The sequence below is a fragment of the Abramis brama genome (genome assembly GCF_963993115.1).
Source record: "Abramis brama genome assembly, chromosome: 7".
NCBI classification, from domain to species: domain Eukaryota; kingdom Metazoa; phylum Chordata; class Actinopteri; order Cypriniformes; family Leuciscidae; genus Abramis; species Abramis brama.
This window is the reverse complement of record NC_139969.1, coordinates 19249420-19270600: the sequence shown is the minus strand read 5'-3', so window position 1 is coordinate 19270600 and position 21181 is coordinate 19249420. Positions and strand designations below refer to the sequence as shown.

Below are 21181 nucleotides of genomic sequence, written 5' to 3'. Positions count from 1 at the left end.
AGTAGAGAGAGAGAGAGAATTGCAGCCCTATATTCCTCATATGACAAAAGACAAGTGAAATCACCACATAGCAGACAGATGCTGTATTTGTCAGTGTAATATATACAGTATGTGTGCTGGAAACACTCTTGTCAAGAGGGTTGGGTGTGAGGTGGCATACTCACAGTGGGAGTGTGGGTGTTGCAGGCCTGACAAGAGAGAGCAGGTGTCTCAGGACGGGCTGACCTCACAGCTTTGACCCTTGGGACCTATCAATCTAGATCTAATGGCAGGGAGGGGGCAAGGAGGGTTAAGAGTACAGGGTTAATCAGGGAACTCCACTTTGTCCACTGTATGTTTCAAAAGGGAAGTTGAGGTGCAAAAATGTTTTCATTTGTCACATGTACATGTCATTTTGAACTAAGGAATGATCATCGTCTGTGCCCTCGAGCGTTTGTGATAGGACTTTAAGTTAATTACTTTAATAATTTAATAACTTTTTTTTGGGGGGGGGGGGGGGGGGGGGACATGTTGGAGCATATATAAATCTAAAACAATTTGCTTCTTGTTAGAATACCACTGAAAAAAATCCACTCCATTCATAAATGGCTCTTTACCGCAAGCCTTTTCTTTAGAAGTGATGACCTGTGAAATATGAGCCGGTGTATGTAGCTTGAGATGGTTGAGGTTTCTCACTCTCCCATTCGCATGCCACAAATGTTTAACCTTGGCAATTCCCACCAAAATATTTCTCAAACTACACAGGTTCTAAGTTTGTCTCAACCATTTGTGCGAGAGAACTTTTTCAAAAACGATGCAAACAATGACACGACCTACTGAAGTTGGAGGAAATACCAACGCGGCTGACTCTGATGTCATGTGACTACGTGACATACAGTACCTCTGTGTGATCCTCTTCCTGTTCGTGCGTCAGCGGGAGGTTTTTGAGGTAAAATGTCACGTGAGATTAGACGCTAATGGCTGTGGCTGATGAGCAACAGAACTTCCGAGTGTTATGCCTGTTGATCGAGCCTCTATTTAAGGTTCTTTCTATATTAACTGTAGTCCACTATGGGGTCCATGTTCATATACTAAAAGAGAGGAACAAAGCAGCTGGTGGGTGACCTTCCACTCGCTCCAGTGAGCTCAGAGGAGGAGAGCGACGACATAGGCTGGCGCAACTCTCATGGTGCTCAAATACGACCCTCTACCAGCCAACAGCAGCTGCTTCGCACTATTTTGGTCTTAGGATCACCAAAGCAATCCTCTAGACAAGGAACAATTTTCACACTCGAGGGGGAAGGACCGCTCTAAAATAAAGCATAGCCTACCTGCACTTAGAGAGGCAGTAATGGGAGCCCCCTGTCTGAGCTGTACTCTGTCTAATAATTTTATGTTTTAATCTGTATAATCATTTAAAACTCTTCTTTGACTTATAATAGGTTATTATATGATTTGGACTGGGTGCTGGTCAATGAAATGGGATAAAATAATGTCAGGACATGCATCAAGACTTTGCAAAGTCACCTTTTTAATTATAATTTTTATCAATAATTTCCAAAAAAAAAAAAAAAAAACATTTCTTCATATATACGTTTCAGTGTCATTAAGGTGTGTGGGACAGTTCATATCAAAACTTTCATCAACCTTTAAAATGAAAACAATACATTCAAATGAGTTTGAAAATGTGAAGATATTACATTGACATATTAAAGCCATTTCAAATGCCGCATTTAACCCTTCCGTGCTGTTGCAGATCCTTTTTTTTTTTTTTTTTACCCGGTTTATTCTTTAACAGATTTACTGCAACTTTTTAGCCTAAAACTTCAATGCAGCCTGGATTCTTCCGCTGTGAAGTTTTGTACGCTCAATTTGACCCAGTAAGAGCTACGCTGGATCTTCAGTCGTGACAGCACGAAAGAGTTAAATGCTGTTTTACACCAAAACATCTTAAATACTTGCTGGTTTTTTTTTTTTAAATACAGAAATTTTAACTTTGCTTGGTAAAAGAGATGCTTAGAAACAAAATGACAAAAATCTTTATTTGTTTAACAAATGCCAAATTTCATGGGGAACTTTGAATTACATCTAATATGCATCAGGTCAGGGTGGAATATAAACAGAAATAGAAAACAAACAAATTAAAAATAGCCATGTACATAGCCGATGAGTGTAAATCAATGGCGTTTTCCCCCTGCCACAAAAAGGAAAAAAGAAATAATTCTTTAAAAATAAGTCTGTTCTACATTTGAAGATTAATCTCTCTTGTCAAATGACAAGCCATCATCCATTCTGATGCTCTTCTCTTCCCTCCTCCTTCCCTCTCACATACTCTCGCAGTCTGACAAAACCTCTGTAAAAATAGTCAGCCTGTTACTGCTGAAATTCATTCTTCACACGACACATACAGCCCCACATCCGTGGCCACCAAATACAACGAGCATGCAGGATGTTCGAATCAATCAGCAAAAGATGCTGTGCTGTAATTTTAGTCAAGGCCATTAAGTGTCCAACTGTTGACTAAATATATTCTGACTTTGTATATAAAATATATCTATTTATATGTATACATTTGTCATTTAAATACTGGTGCAAACGCACCATGTGCACATTAATTGCAACCACATCCTCATGCACCACCAGACTAAAATAATGGAGAATAACAGCAGATTTCCACAAAATTCCTAATTAAGACAGCATTTCAGAAATCACATATTGTCTGAGGTAAACTATAACACTGTTATAAATTCTTTAAAGGCAGCCATCTCTACATTCGCATTTATAACCAGTGGGTCGACCTGAATGTATTCAACACAATTTCGCAGGCATAATATTGAGGCAGGTACCGCTCTGCACATGTCAAGTTAAGGGGTAGAGCGAGGGGGTGTAGTGGGGGTGTAGGGAGGGGGAAGGGAGGGGTGGGGTGGGGGTTAGAGGGCACAGTATATCAGGCCATGAAGATTAAAGGTGCAAAATGTAACATTTAGTCATTTCTCAAAAAATAAAAGCCATGCATTATACCCTACAGTAAGTACAATGTCAAACATACTACAAACATACCATTCTTTTTTTTCTTTTTAAGAAAAATACACACAATTTTAAAATAATACTTCAAATAAATATATATTTTTTTAATCAAACCACGCACTGTACTTGCATTTTTCAAAAGCCAATATTTAAATAAATAATATTTGATTTTGTTTTCTCAGTAGGTCATCTTAAAGTTACAACTGTAACGTGCTGTTATTTTCAAGTTTGATTTCTGAGAATGAGAATACAACAGGCTAGAGATATTTTCATCATCTTTAGCTACAGGTGCAGAAAAAAGAACACAACAGAAAGAAAAACGTCAAGACAAAGTTGTTAAACCAGTACCATGCACAGGCGTGTCATGGATGAATCTCCTAAAACAGGAGCAGATGTTAGACAAGGCTGTAGAGATGGGTAATGGAATAAGACTGGCAAGTGACCCTTTCAAAATGTGCATGGTGTTTTGAACCAAGTGGAAAGCGGACACTGGTACACACTCCTGCTGCCCAAACACACTGGCAACCCACTGCACATCTCCCCTTTAAAACGTCAGTTGGTAAAATAGTAAGGCAGCTGTTTGCTTCTGTCAACTAAAAGTGCATCTCCGAACATATCCAGTTAAGTCCCCCCATTCCACCCCTCCCCATAGCAGCGGGGGTGGACATGCACTTGACTGGGTACGGCTTGGATCAGCAGATTCTTTTTCTTTCCCAACGACTGCTTGCTTCAGCTTTCAGAGCCCAAGCGAGTAACAAATCATCGCCAGAGGAACTGGGTTGGCTCAGGTCGAATGGTCCGGGTTTCGTCTTTCTCCCATGATTTGCTCTAATTCCAGTCGTCCAGTCCTTTGCCTGTGTCTGAGTCTGACTGGCGTCATTTTGTTTTAAAGGCCATTGACGCAACTGCGGAGAATTAGGGGCCTATGCCGCTAGTTTTCATGAACTCACTGAAGGGTCGAAACAGTTAGAGGGTAAGTAATTATGTTGAATAACATTCAGGCACAGCTGCAATTACATGGCAAGAGTAAGGTAGACTACATTAGTTGGTGACTGACATGGGGCAAAGATCAGGTTCTATGGCAACCTGCAAAATCCTCCATTTGAGTGCGAGAGTCTTACCTGAGTTTAATGTTCCGTCAAGTGAGAAAATGGACAAAAATAATTGCCAGTCCAATATTTATCAGCATCACTAGAATGACCAATATTGAGTTGGGACCCTGAAGAACCAACAAGAGACAAAGCTGTAGATTAGCAATTGAACGCCACCTGCTCTCAAATAGCAACTGAAAATATTCTGGCCAATAATCATTTTCATTTTATGGTCGATAAATGGCCAATATTTAAATTCTATAATATTGTGTTTAAATAAATGTAAATGTAAAACTAACAACTAAATCATTTTATATACAACAGGTACAAAAGCTGTCACTGGGGAGCTACCCTTTCAAAAGGTACACCTTTGTACTTTATTTACCCCTAAAGGGTGCATATAAGTAGTGAAGGGATGAATGATATATCAGTACCATATTGATTTATTGGCCAAAATTAGATATTTTCTAATGTATTGGTATTAGCCAATATTGTATATTTAATAGCAGTATTACATTCTACTATTCATACCTTTACCGTCATGTAACTAATTTAAACTAATTTTAAACACTAAGGGCCCTACCTTGCACCCAGCGCAATTGACTTTGTACACCGACACATGTTTCATTCCTATTTTGCACTCGCGCACAGCGGACTTTTCCCTCGGCAGACGCACGTTGGTAAATTAGGAAATGAACTTGCGCTCCCGGGGGCGGTTCAGCGAAAAGAGGAGGCGTGTTCCAGCGCAAACGTTCCCTGGTGCTATTTTGCAGTTCCAGAAAACAATCCCGCCACTGACCAGGAAAAACCTAGTCTAAAGTCAGTGGCGCGTTTTCAGTGGCGCGTTCAGATGCTATTTTAAGGGCGCATGCTTGGCCATAATGTAGCGTGTGCACAACGCGCATACACTTTGCTTCTCTCATCTACACAGATGCAGCAGCTGACATTTTTGCAAACCATACATAATTACAAGGAAAAATATTCCACATGAGGGAAATCATTGTGGTGTCCATGAAGATGTGAAAAAATAGGCATAAATCTAGCTTACATATTTACCCAAATTATTATACGCCTGTTTAACCAAAGCTTATTTGGGTGGGTTTCTCCCATCCCCATACAATGTCACTAAATCTCTGTGTTTTACGGCCCTGGCGAGAACGTCGGTCTCCTCGGCTGTGAACCGCTCCTGGCATGCACCTGGCAAATCCGCCGTTATAATAGCAATCCGCCATGGAACAAACGCGTCTGCTCTTAAAGGGAATGTGAGATGATGCTCTGATTGGTTTATTTCACGTTACGCCCAAACCACACCTATGAATATTGAAGCTACTTCAGACCAACCCATTTTAGATTTGCGTTGGGCACAAGAGTCATTTATCCCGCCGTTATAATAGCAACAGCGCCCGAGATCCGCCCACAAAGTTACTTGCGTTTCGCGTTTGATACTTGCGTTTCAGATCGTTAAAATAGGGCCCTAACTCTTTAAAACATTAATAACGCAGCTAAATATAATCTTTAGGAAATCTCAAAAATCTATTTTTTTTTAATAAATAATATAGAATTTTAATATTGATTATATAGATATCATGCATCTGTGAAAAATAACATTTTCGACATACTGTGCAAAGAGCACAGTTATGTTATTCATTATGCAGTCAAGAATAGTCATTTTAGCAATAAATGTCATGCATATTGCAGCTACTTACTGATTCCTCCTCAACAATGTCAGTAGTAATTTCCATGCTGGCTTTCTTAGTTTCTGCTAGGCTCTTTGGCTTCAATGATTCTTGTTTCTTCAGTTTGGGCTCGGGTTTGCTCTCTTTGGCCATTACTGGTTTGGGTGTCGGTGCACGGTACTGCTTTGCGGGTGGGGGCATCCTGGCAAGAGCAGTCGGCATTACATGGTGTTCTTCATCCTCCAGATCATCAGGTGGCATCATCACCTCAGCCTTCACAAAGTATCCATGATACTGGGAGTGCAGCTCACCGTTCCCAGGGCTGGAGGCATTGGCGACCGGCGCCGGCGGCTTGGAGGGTTTGGCTACAGGTACTACATCCTGTTTTACTTCCTGTTTTTCTGATATCCTGGAAGTAGCCTTGGTGACGCCCGCTGCCAGGTTTTCGGCAGCAGGGGGCTTGTTTTCTTTGATGGCTTTAGGGGCACTTCTGTTAAAGAAGGGCTTTTTCTTGCTGAGGGGGGGTGAGGGAGGTGGTGTAGGACCGGGGCTTTGGGAAGGAGACTGGTTTGGTGTTGTGCCTTTGCGATAAAAGTGCGGACTTCCTGAAGGTGATTTCTCTTTCTTTTCTTCTGGTACTTCTTTAATCTCAATGGGCTCACTGGAGAATCTCTGCTTGATATAGTCAGGGCCTTAAAAAGGTATAAAGAAAGACAGAATTAGTTTTATATTTTATTACATTTTATTTTAGATATCAATATTATTTTTTTATTTAATATGTGTATTTTATATCAATTTAATATTTTGTTTTATTTTTATTACATTTTATATAGACTCAACATCTGAATCTTAATAAAACCCAAATGGAATAAGATCAAATTATTACTGTCTGACAAAAAGGCCTTGATAGATCTAAATGCGGCTCAAATGCTCAATACTCAAGAGTGCTGCTTGTGAATATCAAGCTCAGAATAAACTGCCAGCACAGATGCAATTTCACATTTTCAAAGTCTCAGTCTGTTAGTGTATATACAGGGATGGACATTAAGAACGTTGCCACTTGCTTTTATGATTCAAGTCTGAGCTTCCAGTCATTCTCCAGATTCTCTAGACCACGGGTATGGCCAGAGTGGCCTCACAGCTGACACAGATGGGCTTTCTAGAACTTGCACTGGATCGTGTCCAGGGCCAGGCTAAGACTGCGAATAAATCACACCGTTTATCAGCCTTTTTACAAAGCTGAAGTGTGGAACAGCTCATCTGCGGAGAGCCTTGACAACAAGCACTCTCAAAAAAAAAAAAAAAACTGTAAGTACATTTCAGGACCCTTTCAGTCCATGTTGTTCCCCTGAGAACATTATGTTGATGCTATGATGAGGCAAAGAAAATCATTTTAATATTTCTGGGAGAGCCTGCATGTCACATGAGAATTTATCAGCCTCACTGCATTGAATTAAGGTGATTTTTATTAAGTCTGTAAGATTCATAATGTGGCTTTCAAATGTACTTGCAGCAGCCTAATGTGAAAAACGTATTGTAAACTAAAATGAGTGTGTCTTACTAATATAAATATTTGTAATTTTTATCCCAATTTTTTTAAGACGTGATTTCTGCAGCAAGATTATATTGAAGAAAAATGAATGAGCCTGACTAGACCTGGACAATATTTACCTAAAACATGTCCGAAGAATCGTCTCCATTTCAATTCATGAGTTGGAATGTAGACTGAAAATGACGGAGCATATAAAGGGACATGGTGATGGGGGAAAACTCTTCATAGAGAATTTTTCCCCTAAACAGCAGATTTAATCCCACTGTGATTGTTCTGTCAAAACTGGCTATTGTGCAAATAACTGACTGCTGTAATAAACTTGTTTGACTGCAACGACTAATTTGTTTTTTAACAGCCGCTATTTTGAATCCTGGAAGTAGAGATCCAAAGTATTTCAGGAAGCAAGAATAGTTTTGAACAGCCGTATCCGTAGTGATCCACAAAATGTAAAATACATTTAACTTCATAAGAAAGATGTCACTGGCCAGCCATGCAGACCTGCAATTGAGTTGGGGGGTAGGGGATTTAAGGAGTCCACTTGGAGTGTTTGGGAATTATCCCGAAACCATTTGGTAATGTATGGACAAATGCCAAAGGCTTTTTGGCTTTAAAAAGGCTTTATATGAGCAGAAAGTGGTTGAAGAAACTCTGGCCTCCCTGAACTGAGGTTGATGTGATATTATTGATATGAATCATACATGCATGGGCCATGTTACATTAATCACATGCTAACGTACAGTGGTGGACACTGGACAGTAAAAAAACATTTTTACTTTGTTACTTTAAGTATATTTTTCTAGTATCTCTACTTTTTCGCAAAACTTTTAATTCACACTAAAGCATATTATTGTGCTTTTTACTATATTTCAAAAAAACATGTTCCTCATTTCGAACTGAAAAAAACACCACCCCCTCTGAGACATGAAAGCGATGCCTGATTCATAACCAAGCTGTTTCTTTCCAATGAACCTGATGAATTGTTTCACAAATCACACAGAACAATTCCTTTGTGAACCGGACTGATCTGCTTGCAGCTGTTCTTTAATCAACAACTCACTGATTTAATGATCCAGTCAAAATGAGCCAAGCACCAGGATATCTTCAGAGCTTGAATATGCGCGAGACTGATGGCGTGAAAAGTAAGTTATAATGCCGAATTTACTGTAAATTGATTACAATAAATGAAATCATAAAAAAAGCTTTCTTTTTTCACATTGAAATTCTTCAGTGTGGACATGTCACCATCTGTTTGATGGTTTTAGGTCAAATAACGAAAATTTATGTCCAAGCGTCTTCCCCACTGCTGTACAAGTTTCAAATGATATAAACTCATATGTTTGCAATTAAATTAAAATTAAATTTTAACATAGTTTGCCCTGTGTGTCGTCTGTACATTGTATTGTATTTGTGGCCACATGTTTAGCTACACAAATTAAGTTTTTCCTCATTTTTTAATTACTCTATGGTATATTATTTCACTTGCTTGCATACTCAAATTATCAGTAACTTATTTTAGTATACTGAAGTTTAATGTTTTGCTAGTGTATAAGTGGGTTTGGGTAAAATAATAAAAAGTTTGCTTATTTGCAAATCAATACATATTTTATAGTCTGCACTAATCTTTGTTGACTAATGACTATTCATACTAGTGCTGGCTAGAATAATTAATAAACATGGTTCATGGATCAGTACGTTTTACTTTTAATTCTTAAGTACATTTTACTCAAGTGAAATTGAAAGTGTGTACTCTTACTTGTACTAGAGTAATATTTTTTTAGGGTATCTGTACTTTTACTCAGGCACTTGATGTGTACTTTGTCCACCACTTCGTACCCAGTGGTTAGGATAAAAATGAAATGTTATATAATAAAATATACAGACAATGTCATGCATACACCTCTTGACCGTAATGTTTTCTTAAATAATCTGCAGGCATTAAAAGCAGTTGGAGCTGGGCTCAGAGAAGCAGTAGATAATTTATGCAAATGATATTCCTCCCCTTCACAACTCATTTGCAATTGCATCTGCTCTCTTTTTCTTTGCTTGACAGGGAGGCAAAAAAAGAGACACTTGACCCAGACACAAAGACAAGGACACAAAGGGAGTAATTAGGGAGGGGTGAAAGGGCATATAAAACGTGTGTGTATGCATGAGAGAAAGCGAATGTGTGCATGGATGGTGGGATACCTGGTTGATGGAAGTTGGGGGACAGTTCTCTGGCCACTGCTCTGGCGATATCAGAGTCCTGGCTGGCAGACAGACCGGCCTGGTCAGCTGCCTCTGCTTTGGCCCTGGCGTGTGCGGTTCTGGGTAAAGCAAAGACACAGAGCTGGAGTCAGACAGCTTGGAAGATAAGATATGGGAGAAGAGTGCATCATTTTAACACTGCCCCTGGCACTGTCAGTCACCACCACTGCAGTGGCTGCATGGCCAGAGTCCACAGAGCTGCTCACAACAAGCACACAAAGATGCATTCATTAACAAGCGAAGAATCAAGTTACTATTTATAAAAAGCGAATGATGCTACAAATTGAACTAATTGTTGGCATTAAACTTTGGAAAGAGTACAAGACTGTCCTCTGTCAATATACAAATATCTAGGGCTGAGCAATATATACATATTTATTTTAAAAGATCTTAAGCTTTTTCAGTCTTTTGATAATATTTGATAAACACTATTAAACAGTGTTCAACATACATTACCGTTTAAAAGTTTGGGATCAAAAAGATTTAATTTTTTTTTTAATACTTTTATTCTGCAAGGATCATTAAATTGATCAAAAGTGTCAGTAAAGACATAATGTGATGTTACAAAAGATTTATATTCCAAATAAATGCTAACTATTGAACTTCCTATTCATCAAAGAATCCTGAAAAAAAGTTATTACCGTTTCCACAAAAATATTAAGCAGCACAACTGTTTTCAACACTGATAATAAGAAATGTTTATTGAGCACTAAATTAGCATTTTAGAATAATTTGTAACGGATGATGTGACACTGAAGACTGAAATGATGCTGAAAATTCAGCTTAGCCATCACAGAAGATGTCAAAAACATTACAAATCTTACTGACCCCAAACTTTTGAACCGTAGTGTGTCTTAATATATTTATAGTCTTGTGATAATGTTTATATATAGGTATTTGCTATGAAATTTGAGTCTGTCAATTTAACGAATCAAACACTCTCTAAACTCTCAAACAACTCTAAACACTGGTTTTCCTACTAAAGCTCAAATCAAATAAATGATCAAACCGTCTCTGTATTAATGGTCTAGTACATAAGACTTATAAAAAAGACTTAAAAAATAAACTTTTTAGGACACTATAAGAGCAATCAATGTAATATGCACAAAGTTTTATGGTGCCTCCAAAGCCATTGTAAATATAGTGTCAATATTTAATATACAGCAAACTACTCCATATTTAATCCACAAAACGTTTAAATATAACTTAGTATTTTGTATCAGCCCAAAAATGTCTTAAATAACCCATCGGATTAACACCCGTTAAGAGGATGTATGCATGAGTAAGTCAGTTAAGACAGTTGTGTATACAGATGTATGTTACAGTATAATGCCTTCATATACAGATATGCAGTTCCATGAGCAATGAAAGGCCTCATGACATCAAACCTATTTTTAGTTGGTTTAAACATATCAGTCAAACTGGTCTGTTCTTCTTTTAGGCAGTGTCCTACTTAAAAATTCCCATCGCATATACAGAGTAAAATATGAATATTAATACCATCTTCTCTCTCATTGTAAAAAAATTGCATTAACCATTATTGTTTTTTGTATTCTTTGCACCAATATTTTACCAGGCCATGTAATCTTAACATGAATGAAGTCATAAAGTGTTACTTGAGTTGTCATGAAACATTCCAATCCAGACAAAGTATCTTTTGAAGTCCATCCACATTGCAACTGTTATGCTAAGCTTGCTTTTAAGGGATCATAGTCTTTAACTGTGGTGAGGAGCTTTCGGGACACATTCTAAGAAGAGCTGTGCGAGTAAATAATTGAATCTAAAGCTCTGGCTGAATGAATTAAACTAGCCAGCCTTCTATTTTCCTTCTAAAAAACAAAGCTTGAGTAATAAGGTCTGCACTGTATATACATGGCACAGTATAATTGAGACATATAACACTGGTCCTCTGCTGAGAATTGCAATAATGATGATAAATGAAACATTAAATAGGAGGAAGATATATAATGTAAGCTTGATTTAGAGAGTCATGTCATGGTGTGGTAGCACTAAAACAAATATACTGAGGGTCTGGCGCTTGTACAGAGCAAAAGCAGTTCTAATACTCTGTGAGAGCGAGATGAATGCTTTATTATGGTTCTGCCCAAACCATCCCAGCACAGATCAGCTCACATTCAAAGGTTGAACACAACATTCAAAGGTTTGGGGTCAGTTTTTTTTAAATGAAATTTAATCAGGGATGCATTAAATTGATCAAAAGTGACAGTAAAGGGGAAAAAAAAATACAGTTTTTTGCTTTTCTATTCAACTTTCTATTATTCAAAGAATACTGAGGAAAATGTATTACGGTTTCCACAATAACTTTAAGCCGCTTTCAACGTTGATAATAATAATGTTTCTCCAGAATTAAATCATCATATTAGAATGCTTTTCTGAAAGATCATGTGACCCTGAAGACTGAAGTGATGCTTAAAGAATAAATACAATTTTTAAATAAATATTAAAATAGGAATCAGTTATTTTAAATTGCAATATTCCACAATATTACTGTTTTTTGATCAAATAAATGCATCTTTGTTGAGCACAAGAGACTTCTTTCAAAAACAAAATCTTACAGACTTTATACAGTAGTGCATATTGTAAAAGGAATTTAAAAGGAATAGTTTACCCAAATATGAAATCTTCAAAAATCATTTATTTACTATTGTTGCCACATTTATGCATGTGGAAAGACATCAATAACATTTAGTGGTATAGATTCTCAGTGAAAATGTACTTCAGTTTTGGTATAACAATGCTACGGAGGCCCTAAAATGACATGCGGGTGGAAAAAAAGTATGAGATGGGAGGAAAAATAATAAGTCAATGTTCATGAATTTTCATTTTTGAGTGAACTGTCCCTTTAAATATGACTACTTACTACTGATTAGAATTCCAAACTATTTAAAATAAACAAGCATGGCTCCTTTAAACACACAAGACATGTATAACATTAATATAATATTAAGAGAGCATCTACACTCTATTTGTCAGCCAAGTAATAAGCAGTATCTTCTCTAGGCGTTAATAGACCTAATGTAATATTCTTTGGAGTTTGAGCCAGGGAACATCTCCTAGGCGACAGATGGAGCACTTGCAGAAATTCTGAGGGTTTTAATTTGGCAGTGTCTCCTCACATTCGCCCACTCTATCACACACAAGAGCTCAGATAAAGATGTGAAAAGGAGCACATCCTCCCAGCTTGAGCTCACAGCAACTCAACACGTGTCTCGGTTCTGATCTGTCCAGTTAGCTTTTGCAAACGTACATTTCTGTACATATTCTTATAGTAGGCCTACTAGTTTATAAGATATTCACATTGATGTGCCAGACTACATTGATAAGTTATTTTCACATTAGAGGGCTGCAAATAACTACAAATGTTTTATCGTGATTAATCTCATAATTCTTCTTCATTATATATAATGAACTGAATGTGTTAACTGAAGAAGAATTATATTATATTATATTATATTATATTATATTATATTACTATTTTTACTGTATTTTTGTTTAAATAAATGTGGCCTTGGTGAGTATAGGAGAATTCTTTCAAAAACATTTTAAAAAATCCTTCCTAAATTTTGGAATGGTAGCATATTTAATTAATCGCATATACAAAATGTTTGCCTTGGACAGACATCAAACAAGCATAAGTGTGCATATGGGAACTTTACAACATAAAATTAATTTTCGCAGTCATCAAACCACTACAAAACAGAGCATATAAAGTAGAAGAAAACATTTATCTACATAAACTGTTGTGGAGGACAAACTGAAGATTAAGAAAGATGGTTAATCTGTTCAGGTAATCCCGCCTGTTAAAGCCTTGACCAAATCTACAAATTTGCAGGATCTTTCATAAAATCAACTTTTTTTAAAAAATCACCTAAAAAAAAAAAAAATAATTAATAGTTTCCACCAAAATAATCTCCACAGTCTCCTCACCACTGTCGTTAACAAAAAGTATTGAATAAAATGAAACTAAATAACATACAGTATACAATAATAACTATTATATTTTGGCAGGAATTATGATTGCCAGGTTAAAAAGTAAGTCTGTGATGACAGGATAAACGCACACATACACACGGCTCTAAACCTGAGTGCTCTAACAGATGATAACAGGACGCAGACTGGCTACTGTATCAGTGACGGCTGCAAGAGCAAGACTATATTCTTGTCAGCGATTGAGAAGGCAGCTCCTGCCTTGCCTTATTTAGTCAGGCTCAGTGCTGACACAGTGTGCACATGTGTGAGAGAGCACAGGCCGGAGAGCCGGAGAACCCTCTCTCGCTCTTTTTTTCTAGACTCCTTCAAGGCAATCTGAAGCCTCAGACTCTCTGCACATTCCCTGAACCCTTACAGTGCTTATCACTTCTCTCCCTAACAATCTTCAAAGGCACTGAGATATTTTATTCATCCAGTAGCTCTGGGACATATTACTATTTCATTAGCTACATGGACTGTGCAAGCCTCATTACAGCAAATTTCATTAAAATTCATACTCTTTCAGCTATAAGAAAGAAGCCCATGGTAATGAATGAACAGGACATGGACACAGTTTTTGTGATGACAGAAAGAAGTAAATAACTGCATTAATAGAGCTAAGCAGAACGTTCAAGCTAGAAAACAATGAAAAATGCAATAAAGTAATACTAAATACTGTTAGTGAAGTACAAAAAAGAATAGTGTGTCATTACTTTCTTTCCTTCATAAATCAAAAAAGGAGAAATAATGCACTGGTCGCTCTTGAAATTACAAAGAATTAGGACTGGAGCCTTCAAGCTTTAAAAAGATCTGAAATCGAGAACCAGATCGGTCTGATTCATTGAACTGTATCATTCAGATCTGTTTTGTGAACTGAATCAACTGATTCACAGAAAAGCTCAGACTCAAAAGAATAATTCATTCACAAATCTGACATCCCCACTGAACTCTTTTGAACACAGCAAGGAAAGCTGGGGTGAGTGTAATGTTTTCCAGCATATAAGTAATATGGATAATTTTTATGATATTTATGGTGCTTTTTAACCATTTTAGAGCTTGACAGCCCCAGCCCTCATTCACCCATTAAAAAGAGAGCCGAGGATATTCTTAAAAGATTCACATATTGTGTTTCACTGATTTCAAACAGTACAAGTTTGGACCAACATGAGGGTTCAATGATGACAGAATGTCCATTTTTGGTTATGAGTTTTGAGTTATCACTCTAAGCATAACGTTGTCATTCTTACTACTATCTGGTGCCTTTCATGAGAGAGAAAAAAAATGTCTGAGGAAAAGAACAAAAATGAATAACTAAATGTGTGTCTCAAATTGAAGTGAAAAAACTTCCTAAACTTCAGAATCAACACCATGCCAGCACTAGCGCAAAGGCTCACATGTCCTAACATAAATCAGAAGTACCACTCAGCTCACACAACATTATTGAGTTCCTGTTTAATACACTCTGATCTTCACAACCTGCTTCAACTTGAAAAAATCGATCTGTGCCTTTAGCAAGCTTTGTCAATGAATTACAAGAGAAAAAATTAACTTTTAGTGGTTTTCTAAAGTGGGAAAATGCCATTTAGAAAACAGTAATGGATATTCCCTTAATCATTCCATGTGTGACTTAATTGATAATTAAGTGTTATGTATGATAGATATAAAAATAACTGATGGTAATTCAATCCCAGAGGTATGAAGCAGCGTCGCCTTTGAAAACGCATTTGCAATTTGATTTGCACATCCCACCACACCATGAAGTTACATAAGTATCTCCTCTGAGCTCGATACATCTGTGCTTAACTTCTCTTAGGAACATATATGCTTAATCGGCGTATGAGCAGTACCATGCAATTACTCCTCTAAACATTTTTTAAATGATTATAAATGTTACGACTGGCACCCCTGATTCCTCTGTGACTTCATTCAGTGCATCCATTCAGTACATCCTGTTGGCTCTGCATTGATTATGTGATCAGCATGAGAGCTATGGCCGGGAGGCATGTGATGGCACTCATGCAAACAGACTATTCATTGGGGCTCTTCTGCACAATAGCTGCCTGCCTGTTTGCCTGGTCACTTACCTGCTGCGTTTCACTCATTCACATGAGGGCGAATGAGCAGCATTTAGCTCCTTTACAGTTTGGGATAGAGCATGCATGTGCTATGTTGGTTGGAGGAATGTAATTATTGTGAGCAAAACTGTTAGTTAGATGTAGATACTTATGTCTTATGTGCAAGATGAAGGAAAAAAAGAGATCAGAAAGAGCTGAGATGTTTTCGTAAATAGATGCAATTGAAAGTGTGGTGTAGGATTAATCTGGAAGAAGTATTAACCTTGAGGTGGCAATTTCTACTTTTGTTCGGGAAATGGCAGACGCTCTTATGGCTCCCTCAACGGCACGGTCCACTTTCTGCTTTGTCTTGGTGTTTTTGAGGGGAATAAGCTGCTTCTTGATACCACGCACCAAAACGTTATTTTTGTACTTCCCCTCTTCTTTCGTCCCATCAGGGAACATTGTGCACCCATAGCCATGCCGCTTGTTGTTTATCCACTCCCCTTCGTATTTCATCCCATTGGAGCGCTCGCTGACACCGAAACCATTCCGCTTGTCATTCTTCCACTCGCCCATGTACGACTCGGTCGTGGTGGCATCGACGTTGTCCTCAGTTGGCAGGTACTCGTCTGCCACTTCTCCATCACCAAAACTAATGGTGGAGTTTGCGTCGCTAGAGCTTATGCGGCTCATGGTGGCGTCACTTCGCGCCGAACTGCGCTTGCTGGATATGGAGGAGCGGGAGTCGGACTTCCTAAGCTGCTTGAGGCTCCCGAACAGCGAACCCCGTCTGAAGAGGCCCTTTTTTTTGCCGGAGCCCACTTCGCTGTCGCTGTGGAAGTTCAGGACAAAGCCCCCGCGGGTGCCAGCGGGGCTGTCGGACATGTGGTCGTGCAGGACAGAGCCGTTACTCTGCTCGCTGCGGAGGGAGGCCAGTGAGGTGCGCAGCGGGGAGCGGATGACAGTGGCCATGCCGTAAGGCACGCTCTGACGTACGCCATAGCCGTGTCGCATGCCACCCATCCACTGGCCCTGGTATGTACCTGGCAAAGGGATTAGAGAGACTTTAGACTAGATATTGCATAACACATAATACAGGGATTACATACAAAAGAAAACACTAGAGAAACTAACATGTCTAGGTGCTTTGATATTTTGAAGGAATGTTTAGATTTTTTTGATTGAGGCATCACAATATTTCCAAGCTAATTAGATTAAAAAATGAACTAGATACATTTCAATGATTAAAAAATAAATAGATTTTTTTTTTATAAATAATTTATTCATTATTTATATTTTATTTATTTGCATTCCATGAATACTGAACACAGTATTAGTGAATGGTATTTCCATTTCCTATTTTAAGGAGTATTTTAAGGACTACACTGCAAGTACTAATCATAGACCTTCTTTTATTATTTCCTAAAATCTTTAAAAAAAAATCTATTAAAAGACTGAATTCAAGAATAAAGACAGCTTGCTGGACGTAAGCGTCCACTAATTGATAAATCATTTTAAGAACAATTTACCATAAGAAAAAGTGAATATAATCTTTCAAAACACACTAATGTTTAAAAGTTTTTAATGTTTTTGAAAGAAGGCTCTTATGCTCACCAAGGCTGCATTTATTTGATCAAAAATACAGTAAAACAGTAATATATTTTATTGCAATTTAAAATATCTGTTTTCTATATATTTTAATAGGTACTTTATTCCTGTGATGGCAAAGCTAATTTTTCAGCATCATTACTCTTAGTCTTCAGTGTGACATGATCTTTCAGAAATCATTTTCATATGCTAATTTACTAGTGCTAAGAAAATTGTATAATTACTATTATTAATGTTGAAAACAGTTGTCCTTTTTAATATTGAACTTTTTTAAGGATTCTTTGGTGAATAGAAAGTTCATAAGAACAGCAATTATTTGAAATATAAATCTTTTGTAGTATTATAAATATCTCAACTGTTACTTTTGATCAATTTAATGTGCCTATGCTGGATAAAACACTTACTGACCCCAAACTTTTGAACAGGTCATACATGTACACACTATTCAATATAAACATTAGGCATTTTTTTCTCTATTGCCACCATGTCTAGGAATGAGTTTTTGTTTTTTTATTTTTTATTTATTTTTTTATTCAGCAAACATGCAAAATGCTAAAATGCATAAATAAAAAAACATCAGATTATAACTGAAGAAATTATCATCAGGCAAGTAATATACAGATGTAATCTTATCCACGTTATGACGGTGAATTGACGAAGTGAACAGCTCTCCCTCCTATATCTCATACGCCAGGCTGTCAGACCTAACAGCTTCAACAGCAGAGCCAGCACTATTTTAAAACATGGGAGTAACCTGAGCTGTTGTGAAGTTTGTGGCTCCAGCCAACCATAACTCTTATTTATCCATTCATTCCTTATGATATGCGTATGTCTTTGAAGAATCAAAAATACAAAGGTGTGCACAGCCCACGCACCCTAACTGGTAGCAGCCATAACTCAGGTGCAGGACAACAAAATAACAATAATGAAAAAAAGAAGGATGTCATCGTCAAGAATGTCATTGTGTCTGATGAAGACCTTATAGTCGAAATGTTGCGCTTTCAATAAAAAGCTGTTTGGAGCTGTTACTTTCAGTGTGCGGACATCACACTTCTTTTTTCCATTCTGCGTATGTCATTGCCTCTAGAGAAGCAATGTTGAGAAGCTAATATTCAAATAACAGGTAAAATGGCAGAATGGAAGTGACTTATGGTATATATACTGTGCACAGCAGCACTCTGTCTCAGCAGCCTATAGCTGAGCTATCAGTTATTTCAGGACTTTTTGCAGAAGATGAAAGTGAGTTATGAGTAAGTGGTAATGTGTGACCCTGCCTAATAAATTCGACAGTAGGCCTAACTCTCTGACGCCACCACATTTCAAGAAAACTTCATGGTTCTTGCCAAAGTCTTGTCTAAATATCAAATTACCTTGGATTAAAATGTTCTTCTTTAAAGACTTAATAATGTACTGTGCAATGTTAAGTTATTTGAATAGTAATGTTGTTTATGCACTTTGTAACTTAGTTATATTTAATAAACCAATTTCTGAATGTAAGCAAATACATTTTGACTATATACATTTAGCTATTTTAAAGATGTTGCAATATCAGGTATTAATTTTATTCAGGTAACATACACTGTAAGTAATGTTATTAATTATAACATGTATATTATATATATGTATAACATGTATTATATATATATATATATATATATATATATATATATATATATATTTAATAGGACAATAATTATAGAGTGAAATTCTGAGAATAAAAAGTTTTAAAATATATACAGTGTAAAAAAAAAAATATTTTACAAGGCAATACACATGTATTTACAAAATAAATGCTAAAATTATGTTTTTGTTGTGATTTATAATATGTTGCTTGATTAATGTTATAGCATTATTTAATTAATTTCAGTTCATCTTATGGCCTTCTATTTTACCACCTATTTGTCTGTTTTTCAATACAAAGCACATTCAAGTACATTTGTAGATTAACATGATATTAGTTAACAATATATACAGTAGCCTATGCTTATGAACTGTAAAATATACACAGCCACCAAAATGCCACTTGTAATGTGTGAAACATTGTCACTGTATTTTTAGGTGTTTGAAGAAGTATAAATTAAATTAACTGGTGGACAATTCCACACTTAACTTCATTTTTAAATAAATGCCCATTTTACTATATTTAACTTCCAGCGACTGAAATGAGGGCACATAACTTTCATGTTACAATATGTTTTGCAAAAGGAATAAGTTGAGACAAGAGTTTGTCTGCTGGTCTACTAGTCTGGAAAACTTTCATTTGACATGTTGCAGATGTAACTATTATTAGCCATGACCTCTATGAGCAACTTCTGCTGACCAGTCCAGTTATACGCCATTCATCAACTCAACTGCATGGGCAAACTGCTTCATAAATCTGTAGACCGTGATTTATAGACAAAATCTAACAGTCAGGCAGTGGGAATAACTCAAGGCACAATCTTGCTTTGATCTTTCACAAAACGAGAAGAAGAAGAAAAAAAGAATCCTTATATTATACATAAGAGGCCTTAGTTTTATAATGATAGCCTATATTACAAAACAGAGACCTGATTTCACTCAGCAGCAGCAGCAGCAGCAGCATCATCACATACACGCAAGACTTTAAAGAACATTAAATAGGTCAAGTGATGTTTAGCTGAACTCACCCCCGTCCCCGTATGTCTCGACCCCATATCCATCTTGCAGTCCATTACTCCATGTGCCTTCATACCTGGCAGGTGTATTGAGACTCTGGCGAACCCCATACCGACCCTTAAATCCGTGACTCCACTCCCCGCGGTACAGCCACCTCCCCTTGGACTCCACGCCGAGCCCGTGCCGCTTCCCCTGAGCCCAGTAGCCCTTGTATGTATTCCCACTGGGCCAGGTGTACACCCCGACTACCTCAAACCCGTTGGACCAGGACCCGGAGTATTCGCCCTGGCCCTTGGGGCCGGTGCAGATGCCGTGTCCGTGGGCTTTTCCGTCATCCCATCCACCGCAGAAAGTGCCGCCATCGTCGAAGTCGAACCGTCCGCCCGTCATTCAGATGAAGGGTTGAAATTAAAGTGTTTGCGTCTCGATGGTTGGTTGGTCGTATGTCGGATGCTCAACAACAATAAAATGGGGGGTAAATATCAGACTGCGGGCGCAGTGGTGTGATGTGGTGGTGTCTGGTGGAGATGGGTGAGCGCGCGCATTGGTGCGAGTGTTGGAGGATCGCGCACAGGCGCCGGAGCCGGAGGCGCTGTCACTGTCGCCGTTCCTGGCTTTTTTTAATGATCCTCTCCCCCCTGTTCGCTTCACAGGGAGGGAGAGAGCGAGGAGACAAGAGCCCAAAGTCGGGCGAGAGACACCCAGCTGATGACGTCAGTACTACAAGCCCGCCCTCACGCTGTACCACATTCACATCGTTTCACATTATGGGTGGGTGAACGCTGCAAGTTTTAGTTTTTGATCAGAAATAGGACCAGGAATCGAATGTTTAACCATATTTAGTAAATATCTATTTCCCTAGTAAATAACATTATTTCCCTTTCCATATTTTTTCAGCTCGTCCCTTTTATTTTATTTCGCCTTTTTTTTTTTTTACCTTTGTTATATAATGTTTTTTTTTTTTCATTTATTATTTTCTATACACCGTGTTTTTGTAATTTGTACGATTTGTATACTGAATACTGTAATTGTAGATAGATAGATAGATAGATAGATAGATAGATAGATAGATAGATAGATAGATAGATAGATAGATAGATAGATAGATAGATAGATAGATTTGTTGTGACAAAATGGCCTGCAAGAGGACCTTCAGATTTATGGATCTGGCACAGACTTTTATGGTTTCTAAGTTCTCCCACCAACAGTCAGACCAGTTTAGTCCACAATTAAGTCTATAATTATGCAGCTTACCTTATTGTAACTACTAAAGAAAACATTGGTAATGTTGTCACAACAAAATAGTCGGCCACCGTT

The 21181-nt window shown here is 37.6% G+C and overlaps 1 protein-coding gene across 2 annotated transcripts; it reads right to left on the bottom strand.

The window, feature by feature from the left end:
- Nucleotides 1-2002: 2002 nt before the first annotated feature.
- jph1b (junctophilin 1b) lies at nucleotides 2003-20562 on the bottom strand. Of its 2 annotated transcripts, none has more exons than XM_084120773.1 (6): nucleotides 19876-20562; nucleotides 15900-16662; nucleotides 9513-9631; nucleotides 5804-6465; nucleotides 4128-4225; nucleotides 2003-3955 (listed from the first exon to the last, which is right to left on the bottom strand). In XM_084120773.1, the coding sequence occupies exons 1-5, from the start codon at nucleotides 20252-20254 to the stop codon at nucleotides 4145-4147; spliced, it is 2004 nt and encodes a 667-aa protein (XP_083976899.1). In that variant the 5' UTR covers nucleotides 20255-20562; the 3' UTR covers nucleotides 2003-3955; nucleotides 4128-4144. The 2 variants fall into 2 exon arrangements, with proteins under 2 accessions (XP_083976899.1, XP_083976900.1); XM_084120774.1 differs by having other exon boundaries at nucleotides 2003-2332.
- Nucleotides 20563-21181: the final 619 nt, after the last annotated feature.

What these genes read in the sequence shown, in the direction of transcription:
- jph1b (XM_084120773.1), bottom strand. Translation starts at nt 20,254, where the DNA reads ATGACGGGCGGACGGTTCGACTTCGACGATGGCGGCACTTTCTGCGGT. An exon ending in CGAGACATACGGGGACGGGG is followed by an intron (nt 16,663 to 19,875) that starts GTGAGTTCAGCT and finishes TCCCTTTGCCAG; the next exon opens with GTACATACCAGGGCCAGTGG. An exon ending in ACATTGTTGAGGAGGAATCA is followed by an intron (nt 4,226 to 5,803) that starts GTAAGTAGCTGC and finishes TTGGTTCTTCAG; the next exon opens with GGTCCCAACTCAATATTGGT.